Source organism: Hypanus sabinus, chromosome 15 (assembly GCF_030144855.1).
Source record: "Hypanus sabinus isolate sHypSab1 chromosome 15, sHypSab1.hap1, whole genome shotgun sequence".
NCBI classification, from domain to species: domain Eukaryota; kingdom Metazoa; phylum Chordata; class Chondrichthyes; order Myliobatiformes; family Dasyatidae; genus Hypanus; species Hypanus sabinus.
Window position 1 is genome coordinate 32,847,566 of NC_082720.1, and position 19,292 is coordinate 32,866,857.

At 40.4% G+C, this 19,292-nt stretch overlaps 1 protein-coding gene across 3 annotated transcripts in view; it reads right to left on the reverse strand.

The window, feature by feature from the left end:
- ablim3 (actin binding LIM protein family, member 3) overlaps positions 1–19,292 on the reverse strand; it is a 305,340-nt gene that overhangs the window by 13,474 nt on the left and 272,574 nt on the right. For all 3 annotated transcript variants that reach the window (XM_059990185.1, XM_059990183.1, XM_059990184.1), the window contains 4 exons: positions 17,305–17,381; positions 13,131–13,278; positions 4,802–4,831; positions 3,312–3,370 (listed from right to left, as the gene is read on the reverse strand). In XM_059990185.1, coding sequence (XP_059846168.1) covers positions 3,312–3,370; positions 4,802–4,831; positions 13,131–13,278; positions 17,305–17,381 — 314 coding nt within the window. The remainder of the gene's footprint in view (positions 1–3,311; positions 3,371–4,801; positions 4,832–13,130; positions 13,279–17,304; positions 17,382–19,292) is intronic.

Here is a 19,292-nt window from a genome sequence, read left to right on the forward strand (position 1 = left end):
ACCTCAAGGAATACAGACCAAAATAATCTAGCCCTATTGCTGGACAAGTGACTCACCCAGAAATTTGTCTAGTAAATTTAGCCTGCTTGTTGGCCTTCATGGGTCAAGAGCCACGAGGTAATGTTGTAGCCATATAAAACTCTGGTTAAACCTGGAATATTGTGTTCAGGTCTGGTCGCCTCACTATAGGAAGGATGTAGAAGCTTTACAGTGATTTACCAGGATGCTGCCTGGATTAGTGAGCATGTTTTATAAGGAGAGATTGAGCTAGAGCTTTTCTCTTTGTAGCAAAGGAGAATGAAAGGTGACTTGATACAGGTTTTTTCTCTAAAATATACTTTATTCAAAAATAAAATTATATACAATAACCATTCAAAGACTTTCAATTCTTTACAGTTGGTACCATTACTGCCTCTACATTTTCAAAGTTCAAACGTTTTGCTACCCACGTGGCACTCTGTTCTTTCATATTTACATTCAGGGTGTATACCCCCAACCCCCTTACCCCTCAACTTCCACGGGAGAAGAACCCTAGACTGTGGTCCTTCCCCACCGGGCCCTTGTGGTGGCTGCACTGAGTTTGAGTGCGTCCCTCAGCACGTACTGCTGCAGCCAAGAATGAGCCAGTTGGCAGCATTCTCCCACGGACATCCGTGTGCTGGTAGACCATCAAGTTTCGGGCCAACCACAGAGCGTCTTTGACCGAGTTGAGGATCTGCCAGCAGCACCAGATGTTGGTCTCCGTGACAATCCCCAGTTACAGCCCGTAGATCAGAGAGTCCTCTGTTACGCAGCTGCTGGGGATGAACCTTGACACTGCCCATTCCATCCTCCTCCACACCTTCTCCGCGAACCCACAGTGTGCAAAGAGGTGGGTCACCGACTCCTCCTCACTGCAGTCCTCCCGTGGGCAGAGGGGTGTGGAGACGACATTCCGGGCGTACAGGAGGGATCGGTCTGGGAGGTCCCCTCTCACCGCCAGCCAGGCGAGGTCTTGGTGCCTGTTGGTGAGGTCTGGCGATGAGGCATTTTGCCAAATGAACTGGACTGTCTGCTCAGGGAACCACCCCAAAGTGTCCATCACATTCTTCTCCTGCAGTGCCTGCAGGACCTTATGTGCTGACCACTGCCTGATGAACTTCTCTACGAAGGACACGTATGGCAGCAACGACCAGCTGACAGGGGTGTTGTGCGGGAAAGGGGCCAGACCCATCCTTCGTAGCCAGGGCGACAGGTAGAACCTGGGAACGTAGTGGTACTTGGTGCCCACATACCTGGGATCCACATGCAACCTGATGCAGCCACACATGAGGCTGGCCCTCGATAGAGACTTATAAAGTTATAAGAGGCCTAGGTACAGTGGACACCCAGCACCATTCTTCCCCCATCTGAAATGACTAATATGAAAGGGTATCACTTTAAGGTGATTGAGAGGGAAGTATCGAGGAATGTCAAAAGTAGATATTTTTTAACACAGAGAGTGCTAAGCGTGTGGGATGTACTGCTAGGGCTTGTGGTAGAGGTGTATATATTAGGGAGATTAAGAGACTCTTGGATATGCAAATTGGTGAAAGGAAAATGGTGGAAAGCTTTAGGCTGATCCTGGAGTATATTAAAAGGCCTGTACTCTGTTGCACTATTCTATGTTCCACGCTCTCAACCTCTTTTGGACTGCTTCCAATATCTCCACATCCCTTTTACTTTGCTGAGGGGACTAGAACTGTGCACTGTCTTCCAAGTGTGGCCTTACCAATGCCTTGTACAACTGTAACAATACCTCCTTGTACTTAAGTCCCCAATTCTCCACAACAAAGATCCACATTCCATGCATGAGGAAACCTAAATCCCTCTGAATTTCATTCATTGCAGCCTCTCTCCATGTAGATAATTATCCTTCTTTTGATTCCTCTCACTGAAGCCCATGACCACATATTTCCCCACATTAAACTTCATACGCAAAGTTTTTACCCTGTCACTCAATCCATCTGTACTCTATTGCAGGTTCGCAGTGACCTCATCACCACATGCCCTTTCGCTTGTATTATCATCATACATTGAAACCCTACATTTTGTTCCTTCCTCCCAGTCACTACTGCAATTGATCCCTGGAATAATCCATTAGGTTGTTAGATTTTACTTGTCAACTTCCACCTCATGATTCACTGTCACCACTCTTTCATTTCCTCTTGATTTATTAAATGTCCTATGCTTGGAGCTCTCCACTTCCCATTTAGACCAAAGCTCTGTGTACAGCCTAGTTACAGGATTTGTCATGACACATATCCCATCATGAATTAGGTGGAGTACATCCTAACTCAACAGCCCTCTTCTTATCTGGTATTGTTGCCAGTACTCCATGGATTGGAGCCCATTTCCCTCACACCATGCTTTGAACTCTCTAATCCAATTAAATTTCACCAATTTGCATGTGACTCAGGTAATAATCTGAAGATTATCCACTCGTGTTTCTGCTTTTCATTTTTGCCTGACCTCCTTATAATCTGTCAGCAGTAACGCCTTCCTAGTCCCTCTATGTCATTAGTGTCTATGTGGCCATGACAACAGATCCTTTCCCTCCCACTCTTTTCCTTCATGTGATATCATTAACCCAAGCACTAGGCAGGCAATACTACCTTTTGAATTTTTTGCTTTTGTCGCAGGGAACAGGGTTAGTTCCCTTAACTATGACCTTTCACTTCTTCAGACCCACATGCCTGACCAAAGAAAACTGTAAAGCAGTCAGAGCTCGTGCTATATTTCCCTTGTTCTTTTAGTGTGTTGAAATGTATCTTATCTTGGCCTCATGAATTATCCACAGGGCATTATCTTCAAGGAAAATTACACTGGACCCATAGCAAATTTTCCTTCCCCATTCAGTTGATATAAATGTACAACTATAAATTTAGATATAACTTAAGGTTTCCCATGTTAAGCTACTGTTGTAATGCTTGAACTATGTAAACTGATGAAGATCTGGTCATCTGCCTTTGAAATCTTAATATGAACCAAATATTAGAGTCAGGAGGTTACATGTCAAAAGAACATCTTCAAGAGGGAGGGAGATAGGGAGCAGGCATTTATTCATAGGATATTCTGCAGATGGTTGAAATCCAGAGTAAGACATATAAAAAGCTGCAGGAACTCAGCAGGTTAGGGAGGATCTATAGAAGGGAATAAACAGTTGACATTTCGGGCCAACACCCTTCTTCATCAGAGCCTGATCCTGATGATTTTCTCTGTGAACACCCTCACCTTCTAGTTTACTTCTTTTACAAGGGAGTAAATTTAGAATAAATTGATTGAAATCTTACCCTGTGCATTCCATTTCTCATGTAGGCAGGAAGAGAAGCAGACTTGGAAATCAGTGGATCTGTGATACACAATATAACACTTCTATCAGCTAACTACATGTATTACAAAAGTAAAACCAAACTGTCTTGGTGAACCAATGACAAGGGGCTGGCGGCAATGAATGGAAAATACATTTTTCTCAATGTCTGAATTCCAGCCCAACGGTGCCTTCAACAAGTACATTTCTATCAAACAAGCTTCCCTGCATAGAAGTTTAAGCATCGCAGTTCTGCTTAGAACCACAAGATGGCGATTACAGTTAAAGAATAGAACACTTCTGCGGGGACAGGGAGGATGAATGGATGAGAAACTTCATTAGACTTGGTTAAGAGAAAATATCTTAGCTTACTCTAACAACCTACATATGCAATTTAATACGATACACTAGAATCTTATACAGATGATGAAAGTAATAATATAACTTCTTAAAAGATGGAAAAGACTTTGCTGTGTGAGCAGATTTATTACTGCTCCTAGGAAACTCTTGTAAGTGTTCTTTATATAGGTTATAATCGCCCAGCAGAGCTTTCCCTCCCCAACCCCATCATCGTTTATTGTACCATCCCTTCCCTGTGTTAAACAGATGCAGTCATATCTGGGCGGGGCACGCTGTGAAGAACAGCAGATGTAAGCAGAAACTGTAACATGTGCAATACCAGCTGGGGAGAAAGGATCTAGATAGCAAATAAAGGGAGGCATCCAGACCAGAAATATGTTCTGCACGGGATAAGGAATGCAACAGCCTTGCCAATTTATTTCACAATGTCAGAATTACATTCTAATTTACAGTTAATGTAAAATGCTGTTTAAGTAAGTAATCTCGGAGTTATATTGTTTTTTTTGACACCGAACTTCTTTAATGAGAGATTACAAAAACATAACTGCGATTTTAAAAACGCTACAAAATGGATATACTGTCATTAAGAAACTTCAGTAAATAAGCTACATAAGGGCCAATGGCATGGCAGATCTCAGCTTTTAGATTTTGGAAAGTAAACTGTTATTAGAAATATGTTATTTGTGTGATGCTGTACACAGTACAGAACTATACAATGGAATGAAATGTACTTTTAAACCAAGCAAAATGTATTGCAGAACGATGTGAAGAAATACAAGGCACAACTATGTAAGACTGCGGTTAGATACACTGCTCTGGACAGTGCCTCATGCAACAAGGGAAACATTCCATTAACCAATCGTCCGTGTTGTACAACAACAATAAAAATTAGCTACTCAATGATTCCAGCCTGATGCAGCCTTCCCAGCACTGATATAATGAAGCATCTCAGATGTTGAGGGATTTTAAAACTAGCAGAATGAGTTGGTTGCATAAGGCAGTGATTGGAGAATGAAGGTTGATTAAAGTGTGACTGCAACGGAGTTGCCTTAATCTAACCTGTCCTTGGAGATGTTAAAATTGGTGTTTAACAGTAAATGGATTTAAACTCACCGCTGTCACCCATGTGCATTCCTCGTGGAGCTGTAATCAGAGGTTAAATGCAAATTAGAAGAAGGCAATGGAGTTGGTGCTCTTGGGATCTCACTCTTACCTACATTGGCCCAAGTACTTTACCGATGAGCTCCTCTCACCTAACTCTGTCAATCACAGAAAATAGACTCTTTAATCACAGTCTGTGATGGTGCAATTGATTGCAATTGAAATTGCTGAAATATACAGCCAGTGGAAAGTAGTTGCCAACAATTTCCTGATGGTGGTTACAATCAGCAGTTATTTTTTTCTAACAGAAATATGGAAGCAGCAATGTATGTTTGAAAAACCAAAGGTGATGACATTGCAACAGTAATTAATCTAATTTGAGTGAATTTGAAAGTAAAGTTCTTTCCTTCAACTAAATAATGGCAGGGAAAAACAGTAATATAAAATGAATATAAATGCACATAGCAGGTTATTCTGGCCCAATGACTTCCCTGTCTCAATGTCATCATTGGGGTTCCTGTTTTTACTTCTCTCATAACCAGTTCTTCAACAATGTTCCTCAGGGTGAGGAAAACTCCCCTCATCTTTTCTCTAATCCTTTACCTCTACCTCCATAAATCAAACACAGAGACACAAGACCTGACTTCCCGTGGCACAAATTTTCTGTAATTGCTTTAGTACAGTTCCACATTTAAAGTTCATGCAGCTTCCCATATAACTGACTCCAATTCATTTGTGATTGCGATGAGGAGAAATTTCTCCATTCAGATGATGGTGAGTCTCTGGAATTCTCTATCGCAGAGGAAAGTGGAAACTCAGTCATCAAGCAGATTCAAAACTAAGGTCGATAGACTTCTCAATATTATAGGAATTAGAGACATAGAGCCAAGGAGCACCACAGCATAGGAAAAGGCCCTTTAGCCCACCTAGTTCATGCCAAACCATTAAATTGTCTCATCTCATCAAGCTGCATTCAGACCATAGCCCTCCATACCCCTCCCATCCATGTACCTATCCAAATTTCTCTTAAACGTTGAAATTGTCTCCACATCCACCACCTGTGCTGGCAGCTCGTTCCACACTCTTATCACCCTCTGCTCCCCGTCATGTCCCCCTTGAACATTTTGCCTTTCACCCTTAACCCATGACCTCTAGTTGTAGTCTTAGCCATTGTTAGTGGAAAAAGCCTGCTTGCATATACTTATTTATACCCCTCATAATTTTGTATACCTCTATCATATCTCCCCCCACTATTTTATGTTCTAGAGAATAAAGTCCTAACTTATTCATCTATTGCCTCTAACTAAGGTCCTCAAGTCCCGGAAACATCCTTGTAAATTTTCTATGTACTTTTCAATCTTATTTACATCTTACCTGTAGGTACATGACCAAAACTGCACACGATACTCCAAATTAGGCCTCACCAACATCTTATATAAATAACATCCCAACTTCTGTGCTCAATACATTCATATATGAAGTGTCATAAGCTTACGACCCTATCTAGCTATGGCACAATTTTCAAGGAATTATGGATCTGTATTCCCCAGTTCCCTACCACTCACTGTGCAAGATCTACCCTAGTTGGTCCTCCTAAAATGCAACACCTCACACTTGTCTGCATTGAATTCCATCTGCCATTTTTAGCCCATTTTACCAGCTAGTCCAGATCCCACTGCAAACTTTGACAGTCTTCCTCACTGTCCACTACACCCCCAACTTTGATGTCATCTGCAAGTTAGCTGATCCACTTTACCACATTATCATCCTGGTCTTTGATATACCGTAGATGACAAACAACAATGGATGCAGCACTGATCCCTGTGGAACATTACTATTCACATGCCTCCAGTCAAGGAGGAAACCATCTACAACCACTTTCTAGCTTCTTCCACAAAGCCAATGTCTAATCCAATTTACCAACCCATCTTGAATGCCAATTGACTGAATCTTCTTGTCTGACCTCCCATGCGGGACCTTGTCGAAGGCCTTGCTGAAGTCTATGGAGGCAACCACTGGCTTGCCTTCATCAACTTTCCTGGTAACTTCTTTGAAAACTCTTTAAGTTGACGCATATGACAATATGGTAGGATAATTGTGTTGAGGAAGAAGATCAGCTGTAATGAAATGGCACAGCAGACTTGAGGTGCTGAATTGCCATCTCCTGATCCAATTTCTTATGTTTTTTTGGGCCTACTTATGTCTCCACCTCCTTCAATGAATTATTCCTCTCACAGCTTGGTATAACCTGAATTTGGAAATACCACATGCCAAAATGCCACACTTCCGGTCCAAACTTCATGGTCACCACTGTGACTGTGATCAAAGTTACTGGACAGATACCTAAGCTGGTGATATAGAAATCTTTATTCATCATAACAAGCAGGCATCATTCTGATGACACTCTTGTTAGAGGGTCACAAACTCAAAGTACATCACATTTTTATATCCTTAAGATCAATAGGTGATTTAATACAGTCTCAATCGTTATAACCATATAACCATACAATGACACCATGTACTTTCAATACTTTGGACTGACAATGCTTCATTTGAATTGCATATCTACAGTGGCAGGCACCTTTGAATGTTCAAATACATCAGCTGGAGCACTTCCCTGAATTCACACAATGGTGCAAATTCCTTAAACCCATAGTTAGTACAGGGCAATTAACACAAACCATGACTTGGTCACTGGGGTGTGGGGTGCTCTCCCTCTGATCACAATGTGTTGCTAGGGCCCTCAAAGTGTTAACTTGGTTACAATGGTCCTTCACACTCCCACAAAAGTTGACTCCAGTAGTTTCTTCCTCTCCACTTACAGTTCAGGTCATCTCATTTTTTTTCCTCTCTGTTGCTCTCTTTTCCCCCGGATCTGTATTCTCACTTCCTGTCTGCATCCTACTTTCCCTTTTTAGCTTGTCTTTACTTTAATTGCTGTTACCTCTGCAGACAGCAGTTCTGCTTTTAATACTTGAATGGTTTTAACCTTTGGGACCTCCTGATGGGATTCACACACATTGCCCCTGCCTGGGGCTGTTGTCTCCCTATGGCTCTGTGGATCATACCTGTTTGGTGTCTCAAACTTGTTCATGTTATTCTTCTCTTTCCTGAGTCTATGATAGCATCTGCCTTACTTAGTGTGTTTATCCCTAAGACAGTGCCCTCATTGTTTGGTCACCTCTAAAAGCCCCCAACAGCCTGAGACTTACTACTCTCTGCCCTCTCCTGCACTGATACTGTAAGTCACCTCCTCAGTCGTGGACGAGGGTAGATGTGTTATCAATACTGACGACTGTATCCACTAACATTTCACATCGCTGCCCCCTAAATAAAATGGGTGACTACCACTGGCAATAGAGGCCGCCAGGCTTTTGTCTGACCTGGATGCTGAGCTCATGAACTGTATAATCAGGTTGGTGGTCAAACTGGACAGAGAGGATGCCTCTGAGGATTCTGCCTACTTTGGTGAGTGTTTCTCAAACCTTACTCCCTTTTTAGGACACTGCCTGTAAACGTGGCCTGAAAGGCCACAGTAGTAATAAATCATATCCTTTCTGCATCTACTCAGACAACTCCATGCTAGGTGCCTTGGTTGCTGGCACACAAAGCAAGTCCTCTGTGTCTTCGCAGCAAGTAGATCTACTACAGCCACTTTATGACCTCTTCCCCCTCCTTTGGTCCATCTCCCTGGCCCATGATACTACTGCAGGGTAAGTCGATCCCACTGCTACCCCCAAATCTAAAACTTCCCTGTGGGCTGAGCTCTGGCCTTCCTTCAGCATTTTCAGGAGAACTGGATTATCCCTCCTGGATTGACCAACCCAGAGCATTCCTCATAAGCTTGATACTGACACTCCATATAATCCATGGCAGAATCATCAGCTCTCCAAAACTGACATCATCATTCTCTAATTTCTCTCACCTCCTCCTACTTGCTGCCTCACTTCCTCCTTAGAGAAGCGATATCTCTCTTTGTTACTGGCATTCCTGGTAGATGCCCATGTGCCACCCTGTACTTCCTGAGTGATACCAACCCACATATTCCTCTGCCATTTCCCTTTCACCAACACACATATATCTTCTGGGTGCATCTGGTGAATCTGAATCGTTTCCCTGAGCTTGCGCCAAAATTCTGAACTGCCACCAAGGACTTTAAGTGAAGGCAGCTCGGACAAAGTGATCTGCTTCTCCCTGGGGGTGAAGGGCTGGTGAATGGTAGCAATCAGGGTCGTCAGGATCCTCAATCTGTCGTTGTCTGATCACAATGGTTGCCATCCCAACAGATATGTATATTCGGCTGTAACCTCTCTCATAGAAACATAGAAAATAGATGCAGGAGTAGGCCCTTCGGCCCTTTGAGCCTGCACCACCATTCAGTACGATCATGGCTGATCATCCAACTCAGAACCTTGTACCTGCTTTCTCTCCATACCCCCGAACCCTTTAGCCACAAGGGCCATATCTAACTTCCTCTTAAATATAGCCAATGAACCGGCCTCTACTGTTTCCTGTGGCAGAGAATTCCACAGATTCACCACTCTCTGTGTGAAGAAGTTTTTCCTCATCTCGGTCCTAAAAGGCTTCCCCTTTATCCTTAAACTGTGACCCCTCGTTCTGGACTTCCCCAACATCGGAAACAATCTTCCTGCATCTAGCCTGTCCAATCCCTTTAGAATTTTATACATTTCAATAAGATCTCCCCTCAATCTTCTAAACTCCAGTAAGTATAAGCCTAGTCGGTCCAGTCTTTCTTCATATGAAAGTCCTGCCATCCCAGGAATCAATCTGGTGAACCTTCTCTGTACTCCCTCTGTGGCAAGAATGTCTTTCCTCAGATTAGGGGACAAAAACTGCACACAATACAGTAGGTGCGGTCTCACCAAGGCTGAACCCTGGCACCTGGGAAGCAACTCACCACGTGGGTATCTCTATCAGGCTGACAGAACTGTCTGTTCTCCTAACTTCTGCACTGCAGTACACAGTTATAGAAGATTACTATACTCAGCCACATGCACTGCAGTTGCCTTTCAGTTCGCAATAAATAAGTGTATATCATGATTTCCTGCTAGATGCACAAATCAGAGTGCCAAAATGGAACAATGTGCTTTGATTGTGAAAGGAATACAGAAAAATATGTCTTTTAAAAAAAGTCTCTGTTTTTACATTTAGTTTTCTTCTGCCACAGCTGTCCTCCTCCTTTACATCTTCACAAAATCTATTCCAAGCATACAAGCCTTTGCAGAAATGACTGTCAAATATCAGGAAATGTATGAGATAAGATTAAGGCAGCAGAGCAGTTCATTACTGTCATTCTGTTGTGAAAGTAACTTTGTTTCTGCTCAGCTGTTCTCTTTGACAATACAAAAGATCTACATCTGGGATTGCGAGGGAACTTTATATAAAACTTGAGATCCTGCACATAAGAGAATATGGCATGTTTACTCCACAATTCACTGTCTCTTAATCAAAAACAACCAATCTACAGTGTAAAATGTAGCTATTATAAATTAATTGGAAAATTGTCTACCCACTACAATTACTTAAATTATTAATTTTGTGGAACTGTTTTCTCTCTCTCTCTCTCTCTTTCAATATCTCAATATTTTAATATTCCAATGGTTCGTTACGAATCTGCTTCCAAATTTTTGCCATGAATAAAGTTCTGGATTTTACTTCACTCTGTTCAAAAACAAAAATGCAATATAACTGGAGACTGGTGAGTTGTCTTACATTGTTTGTGAATATTATTGATTTAGTTTTGAGAAGTTCTTAAGTTTAAAACTATGTGTGAGTCATTCATGGCCTCTTCTACTGCCAATACTCAGTTTTGGGGTGTGGCCCCTCATGTTCCATCTCGGCAGCCTCCAACTTGATGGCACGAATGTTAATTTCTCTGGATTCTGGTAATTTCTCCACCTCCCCCCTCTCTTTCTGCATTCCATATTCTGGTTCCCATCTCACCCTTTCTCTTCTTCTCACCTCCCTCTGGTGACCCTCCTCCTTCCCTTTTTTCCCGTGGTCCACTAGCCCATCCTATCAGGTTTCCTTTCCTTCAGCCCCTACATTTCCCACCTATCAGCTCCCTGCTTCTTCATTCCCCCTCCCTCACCTACCCACCTTACTGCTCGGCTGGCTTGACCTATCACCTGCTAGCTTGTACGCTTTCCCCTCCCCCTGCCTTCTATTTCTGGCTTAAACCCCCTTCTTTTCCAGTTTTGATGACATGCCTGGAACATCAACTACTTATTTCCCCCCATCCCCCCTCCATCATAGATGTTTCCTGACCTGCTGAGTTCCTCCAGCATTTTGTATGTTGCTCTGGATTTCCAGCATCTGCAGAATCTCTTGTACTTATTCAAACATAATATCACTGCTGTCTAATTTTGTGAATAAGATATGGAGAGTCAAAATTGTTCATGGCAGTCAATCTTCAAACATCTGAGCTGTCAGGTTTATAATTCCTTGTAATTAATTAAAGAACCATCATCAAATGTATATTATCTGTGTATATTTGTCAAAGGAACCAATCAGCAAGTCTCCACAAAATACTTGTGACCTTAATTTGCATTTCCAAAATAAAAATCCTATTCAGCAGTAACTCTTGCCATAGATTGGAAGGGTCATTCTTTACATCTGTGTTGTTTATTTCAAGGCTGGTACAATAAAGGAACAGGATTTAACTGATTTCCAATCAACTACAAGTCAAATGACACAGTGATGTCATTTTATTTTGTTTTTATAAGCTAAAGACGCAGAGCTGCCCATAATATAATGTGGCATGTTCACCCCAGAATTCACTGTCCCTTATTCAAAAAGAACAACTGAGCTACAGTGCAAAATAAAGCTGCTAAAAATTAATTAGTGATGGTGAATCCACTGTAATTTATTCCAGGTCAAGATGGCACCAATGTGCAACGCTCCCTTGATCCACTCCATTCCAGGTGCCATCTTGACCTGGAATAAATCTTCCATAACTGGAATATATCTTCCAGGTAGCCCAGGAAAATGTCTATTTTACTTCTTTTACATCTGTTTTTATCACCATAACTGTTTTTTTTAAAACTTCCAGAGCCTGCTATTTACACTTTGGAGATCGATTGAGTGATCCAGCGCTTTGCTGTCTCCGAGAAGTGATTCTGGGAAGTGAGCACGTACTCGGATGGCCGTGATGCGGGGAAACTTAAAGATGGGACACAGGCCGATGTTCAACTCCATTTCACTGGTTGAATGTCCATTAATCATTGAGGAAGGCTGAGTCATAGAGGTGAATGTGGAAGGCGAGTGAGAGTTCAGTGCCGACTGCCTGCCATCTGATTGCTGCCAGAGAAGGGGTCAGTGTGGCTTGTTGTGGCAGGCAGGTAGACCTGTCTGCATTCGTGTAGCATCCCTTTCTTTTGCTGAAGTTGGAGGATGATACCCTATTTCTGCGTTTATGGACGGTGGACATTTTCAGACTTCTGGCTTTTATATTCTGTGTTTTTCATCCATTTATCTTCCGTTTTGTTGTGTGAGGGGAAGGGGTTTGGGGGTTGATGTCTTTGATGCATTCTGTTAATTTTTTGTGTGGGGGAGGGGGTTTGGGGATTGATGATCAGAATGTTGTTCTTTTTTTGTGTGTGTGCGGGTAGGTGGGTTTGATATCTTACTCTGAATAACTTTCATGATCTATCTCTGTTTCCTGGCCATCTGGAGAAGATAAATCTCAGAGTTGTATATGGATACATACTTTATTAAATGAACCTTTGAATTTATTTACATCAATAGTAATTAAAGCTAATAAACTATATAAGTAAAGATTTTGACTCCCTTATGTTGTGAGATGGATGTAAGAAATACAAAAAAAAATCTAATTCTCATAGTCAAAGAATGGGTCTGGAAGTTTTCCAGCTCCTTTGCTCAATTGGTCACTGTGCTCACTTGTCGAGTATTGTTAAGTGTTTCTCAACATCTTTCAAAATGTATTGTGCATCATAGACCTCACTTGCACTCTGCAAATTTTGTCTCATTTTTACTCTGCACTGTACCAGCAGTTATGGTCAAAATGACAATAAAAGTTGACTTGACTTGACTTTACAAAGTCAGAGTGAAAATCACAGTGCATTTCTCACCTGCTCATTTTATTTGTATTTTAATAGTAGTCCCTTAAAATCTGGATATTTATTGAACAAATGATGAATTAGCTACTTTTCTAACATGTACATTTACACAAGTACACCAAAAGCTTGGGCCTTTATTCTGGATAAAGATTGCAAGTTTATAAGAAATGAAAGTTCATTAACTATGATTGAGTTAGGGAGCTGGCAGAGCTTGCAAAAAAGAGGGTTTTGCTGTTACTTACATCCATTAAGTGGAGAATCAATGCCTACATTCTGTAGGTATTCCCTACTTGTTGTAGAACTTCGTGTTGTCCAGGGGTCATTGTCATAACTCCCTGATCTAGCCTTCATTTCCTCCTTCAGAATTAATCGATTAATGCCACTCTGTATCTAAAATAAGGGAAGCAAGAAAATCAAACTGCACCTTTGGCAAAACAATAATTCAGTTTTTTAAAACTATCCCAGAGGCATAACTACACAGGTCTTGGTAATACACTGGTGAACAATGGTGGACTTTATCACCAATTTATATGCCTTGAATAAATTGACAATGTAGACATCATTAATATCAATTATTTAAAAATGCAACTTGTTGTATTATGTTAGAAGCAGCCACAAGATGTTATCACCCACATGAAAGCATATAAATAGCATATGCATTGAAAATACCAATTTATAATCAGATTCATGGTCCAAAAGCACTTGACTCGTTTTACCAAAGCCTCATGAAAAGTATTAACTATGTCTTATTGAAATGAAAGTGAATTTTTGCAGGCTGTTGACTTTTAAATCATCCAATGGCAAGAGCACAATGACTTTCAGCAGCCATTATTTCTAATAGCCAGCACTGCTGCATATCCTGTTGGCCTACAACCTCTGCCTGATAAGGAGATACTGTCAGGTTCCAGGACTAATTGGACAATCCTCTCTAAATAATTTGTGTTCAAAAATAATGTACTGTCAATACAGAGAAATGCTTGTGTTAACAACTAGCAGATGGCCATGAGATATCATCAAAAACATTAATGCCTGTTGGCGTGCACGGCTTTAAAGTAGGCCAATGTGCTATAATAAAAAGTCACTGCTATCCTGCAAGTAAGTTGCCACATAATTTATTTCATTTGGAGATACAGCACAATAGCAGGCCCTTCTGGCCTGTTGAGCCTCTGCCGCCAAATTACAACTAACCTACTAACCTGTATGTTGTTGGAATGTGGGAGGAAATCGGAGCATCTGGAGGAAATACACAAGGTCACGGGAGAGCATACGAACTCTTTACAAACAGTGGTGTAATTGAACCCAGGCCACAAACACTGTAAAAGTGTAACGCTTTACAACCATGCCACTCCAATATATATATAAACACTATACAAATAAACACAAATTCGCCAGATAGCATACTGATTTACTGTGCATTGCTGTCTGAAGAACTTTAATTGGACTGAAATCCTAAGGGCTCTATGTTTCCCACACAATGAGACTTTATAAAACACTGGTGAGGCCTCATTTGGAGTATTTTTGAGCAGTTTTGGGTCCTTTTATCTAAGTAAGGATTGATGACTTTGGAGAGGGTTCAAAGGAGGATCATGAAAATTATTCCGGGATTGAAAGGCTTGTAATATGAGGAGTGTTTAATGGCTCTGAACCTCTACTCACTAGAATTCAGAAGAAAGAGGGGTGACCTATCGAATGTTGAAGTGGCTCGATAGAGTGGATATGAAGAGGATCTGGAGAGGACGTTTCCTATGGTGAGGGTATCTGAGACCAGAGGACATAGCCTCAGAATAGAGAAATGTCCATTTAGAACAGAGACCAGGAGGAATTTCTTTAGCTAGAGTGTGGGAATTCATTTCCACAGGGGGCTGTGGAGGCCAAGTCATTGGGTATACTTAAGGCAGAGGTTGATAGCTTCTTGATTGGTCAGGGCATGAGGCGATACAGGAAGAAGGCAGGAGATTGGGACTGAGAGGGAAAATGAATCAACCATGATAAAATGGTGGAGCAGACTCATTGGACCAAATGGCCTAATTCTACTTCTATATTTTATGGTCTTATGTTATTGTAAACATTCTGCATATTATAGTAGAAATTTGCTCCATTTACTCCAATCTCATTTGCCTGCATTAGCTCCATATTCTTCAATACCTTGCTTATTTAAGTACCTCTTAGCTACAATGATTGTATCTAATTCCATCATCTCCTCTGGCAGTGAGCTCCAGATATCAACCACATGTTGTGTAAAATGCTTTCCACTCAAGATCCCTTTTAAAAATGCTTCTTCACTCTTAAGCCTTTGCTCTCTTGTTTCGATACCCCTAACATGAGAAAAGCTCAACCCTAATGCCTCTTATAACTTGATATACTTCTATCAAGTAACCCTTAAAGCTTGCTTTGCTCCAGGGAAAATAGGCACTGCTTATCCACTTTTTCTTGATAGCTACAGCCCTCGGATCCAGGCAATACCCTAGAGAATTGATCTGCACCACCTCCAACATAGCTATCTCCTTCCTATATTACTTATCTAGCGACTGTGACTGGTTGTGAGGGTGATGTCAAAATGGATTGAAAGTTCAGAAGTGATCAAATACTTCAAAGTCCTGGAGATGCTGAATTGATCCTGATTGCTGATGTTGGATGTATGGACTTTGCACCTTCTCCTTGTGTCATTGTGTATTTCACCAGATGCTCTGGTTTCCCCATGTCCCAAAGACACAGTGGCTGGTACGTTAATTGGCTAATCATACTGTAGATGGGTGGTAGCAGATTTGTGGGAGAAATGTATCAGTATGTGACTGAAAATGGGTTACATGGAATCAGTTGGGGAAATGGGATTGTTCTCACAGGTAGCATTGAGCGGATGGGATTTTAGAGACACTGTGGTGACAGATGTATCCAACAATTAATTCACAAGAGAGGCGAAATTTAAAATGGCACCTGTAGGCCACCGGATCACACTGCAAGCCATGCAAGAAAAGAGCAATAAAAATACTGATTTTGAACATACTCCTGGAGGGAGCTACCTAATTCCTAATGAACTTATGAAGCATAATTATCTTAGTAGAAGACTACAATGCAATTATCAGAAGTGACCGGTCCTTGAAATGACCACATTGCTGCTACTGCTGCAGAACTAAGAAAAGACCAAATAATGCCGTAGCTAACCAAAACTGAAGCTGTAACTGGGCACTGAAAGCGACATGAGCTTTCTGAAATTTGTACTTTTCTGTAGTGAAGGTAAATGCCTACCAGTTCTCACAATGATAATGTCAGAAATCCTAACTGACTTGCATCATTCCAAGAATTTCACTTAATATATTGGCTGTGAGTCCTGTTGAATGCTGGATGATGCTGAGGTACGTCCCAGGATGCACTGGGACACATTATCAGTGATGTAACCTGGGATGATGGGGTGTATTTGGTCTTTCAACATCAGACACCCTCACCCAGCCAGGGTTGATCAGGTCCTGGTTTGTGTCCCAGCAGCACTGGTCCATGGGTCACACCGCTTGACCCATAGCAACCTGGAGTTTCGCTCAGCAGCTTCTGTGACAGTCCAGGTGGCTCTTTTCTTGCAGCCCATAATGCCATGAAGAGTAGGTTCTGCACAGTGAGCAGCCAGAAAGACCTCTACATCCCACCTCTATTAGCTCACAATGTGTCCACCACCCCATCTCTCGCTCTGCCTCTACCAGCTCCTGGTATTTGCCTTTCTTAAGCTCAAATGCCTCCTCAATCCAGTCTTCTCAAGGAACTGTCAGTTCTACCATGACCATCTGCTTCGAGGTTTCTGATAGGCTTCATTGATGATGATGCGAGGAGATCAGGGAAGTTTAATTGCTTGTCAAGATCAACTTTGAAATAAGCATGCATATATATGTTCTGTTTATTTACAATATAGATTTCTTTGCTTTTCCTTCATCGATATGACTGCAGTGAATGTGCCAAATATCTGCCTACTCATGTTATTGAAAAAACTGTTATTGTTTATGAATATATAAAGTATCTGGAGATGTTGACTTTTGTGGAACTACACCACAGGTGCAAAGCATAATCTCAGAATAGCATAGAAGAAAAATATTGGTGTGTACGAACATGAACGATGTCATTAATGTATATTTAGATAAAATACATATATTTAAATATACATATCTAAACATTATCAAATGTCATCTTAGAATTGACACATGCTGATTTTCAATTTATTAATGGTTTTACTGAATTATCTGAATATATAATGTAAAAAATGCTTGGGATTAATTCAGAAGATGTTCAGATCAATTGGACCTGCAACAGCCTTCTAATTCTTGCATCTTCTTGGTGTTTACATAAGGATTTCTGTTCGAAATGCATTGTCTAATCAATAACTGGGATTACCTACTGTAGTAAATTTTGAATCATTTGAGATAAAGTTCATACCCTCTGAATGCCCTGGTCCCAAATATTTTGGCCATCGTCTTCAGCACCAGAAGAAGATCTTCGACTCCATCTTGAGGCTAAAATACATGACCGATCTATCAGAAACAATCTTCAGTTATCAGTAGGTGAACCAAAGCAGAATATTTTCAGTTACCAGGCTGACCATATAGTCCTCCCAATTCTGGCATTAAAAAAAATGCAAAAATTGTCCGATTTCTCTTAAGCTGTTGCCATAAGAACAGCACTGGGTGGTGACTGAATCCATTATTCTTAATCAATAAACTAGTTAATTCTTTTTTTTTTGCAAATCCATTCAGAATTCCTTATTAATATTTTTACTAACACTCTCTTGTAGCTCCATTCATTTTGCTGTGAGGAAAAGAAAACAAACTCTATGGATCTTTTAGTACAATTATTGGAGCCAGGCTCGATGTCATAAGACTTTATGCTTAAACTCAGATGATATTGCTTTGCTTAGTTTAAAATAATCTTAGTCTTACTTCTGACAATGACATAAATTACTTGAAAGAGTACTTACCTTTGTGCATAGAAGCTATAAAAAGCTTATTGTTTTCAAATGATACTTGAATTACCTTTGGCTTAAATATACTCTAGTAAACTAAGCATTAAAATACTTCATTTAAAATTCATTCTGCAACATATTATAATTAATTATGACTATGTCATTTTGCTCTGGTGTAAATGTTTTGTTACGAATGATTGAAAGATAAACAATGGAAGGCAGCTGGCTTTCAAATGAGCAGTATATATTTGACAAAAGTGTAGCATATTTTATTATTAAAATGAATTTATTATTAGAACATAATGGTATGATTGATTTAAATTGAGATAAAACACTCTAAAAATATAACACTTCACAATTTGAATTAAAGATTAATATTAAGGATATAGTAGTAAAATTTACAGCAAAAGTTTTGATTTTAAGCCTGTGTAGGTATTCTAAGGTGCCTGCATTCACCTAATTTGATAATTAGATCTTTGTAATCTTAAACACAATATCATTTTGAACATACATAGCAATAGTTTGAATTACAGACAAGAATGGCATCTATATGTAACTGCTACAGATACATTGGTTTATATTATATTTTCTTTTTAGTTTCCAATACTATATAATGTAACACTAATATAAGGAAGTCAACTCTATGATATTTTCCTGGAAGGTCCGGTCAGTGTTCTTTTCTAGGCACCAGCAATATTTAGCAAATAACTTTGATTGATTTAACTCAGATTTTGATTTAACTAAGCAAGGAAAATCTGAATACTGTTGTAGTTAACAAGGCACAAAATGTACATTGTATATTGATTTCACCGCAGCACATTCTGATTAACAGAGAAATGAAGCTATTACCAAAGTCTGTTTACTCTTGTATTGAGTTCACTCTTCCACTCAATTTTAGCTTCTTAATTACTTAATTAATTTTAATGTTTAGAAGTTTATTTTGCTTCAATTAATTTCCTTCCTAATGAAGTAGCAAATGTGAAACAGGAAAATAACATCATACCATTCTTTAAAAAAATAACCTAGGCAAAAAGTGGGTAACTAGAGGCTAGCTAACTTAACATTGATAGTTGGGATAATGCTTGATACTATCACTAAGGAAAAAATAGTGAGAAATCTGGATAGAAGAGGTTCATCGGCTAGGCACAGCATGGACTCATGAAGGGCAAGTTCTGTCCGGCAAACTTTGAGGATATAATAAGCACATTGGTAGAGGGGAACAGGTGGATGTTGTACACTTGGATTTCTAGAAAGCATTCAATAAGGTGCCACATAAAAGACTTTTCCATAAGATAAGAATGCATGGAGTTGGGGGTAAGTATTAGTATGGACGGTTAACTGGTTAATCAATAGAAGGCAGAGAATTGGGATAAATGGGTGTTTTTCTGGTTGGCCTAATTCTACTCCTATATCTTTTGGTCTTATGGGTCAGGACACAAATGTTCACGATATACTATACATTTTA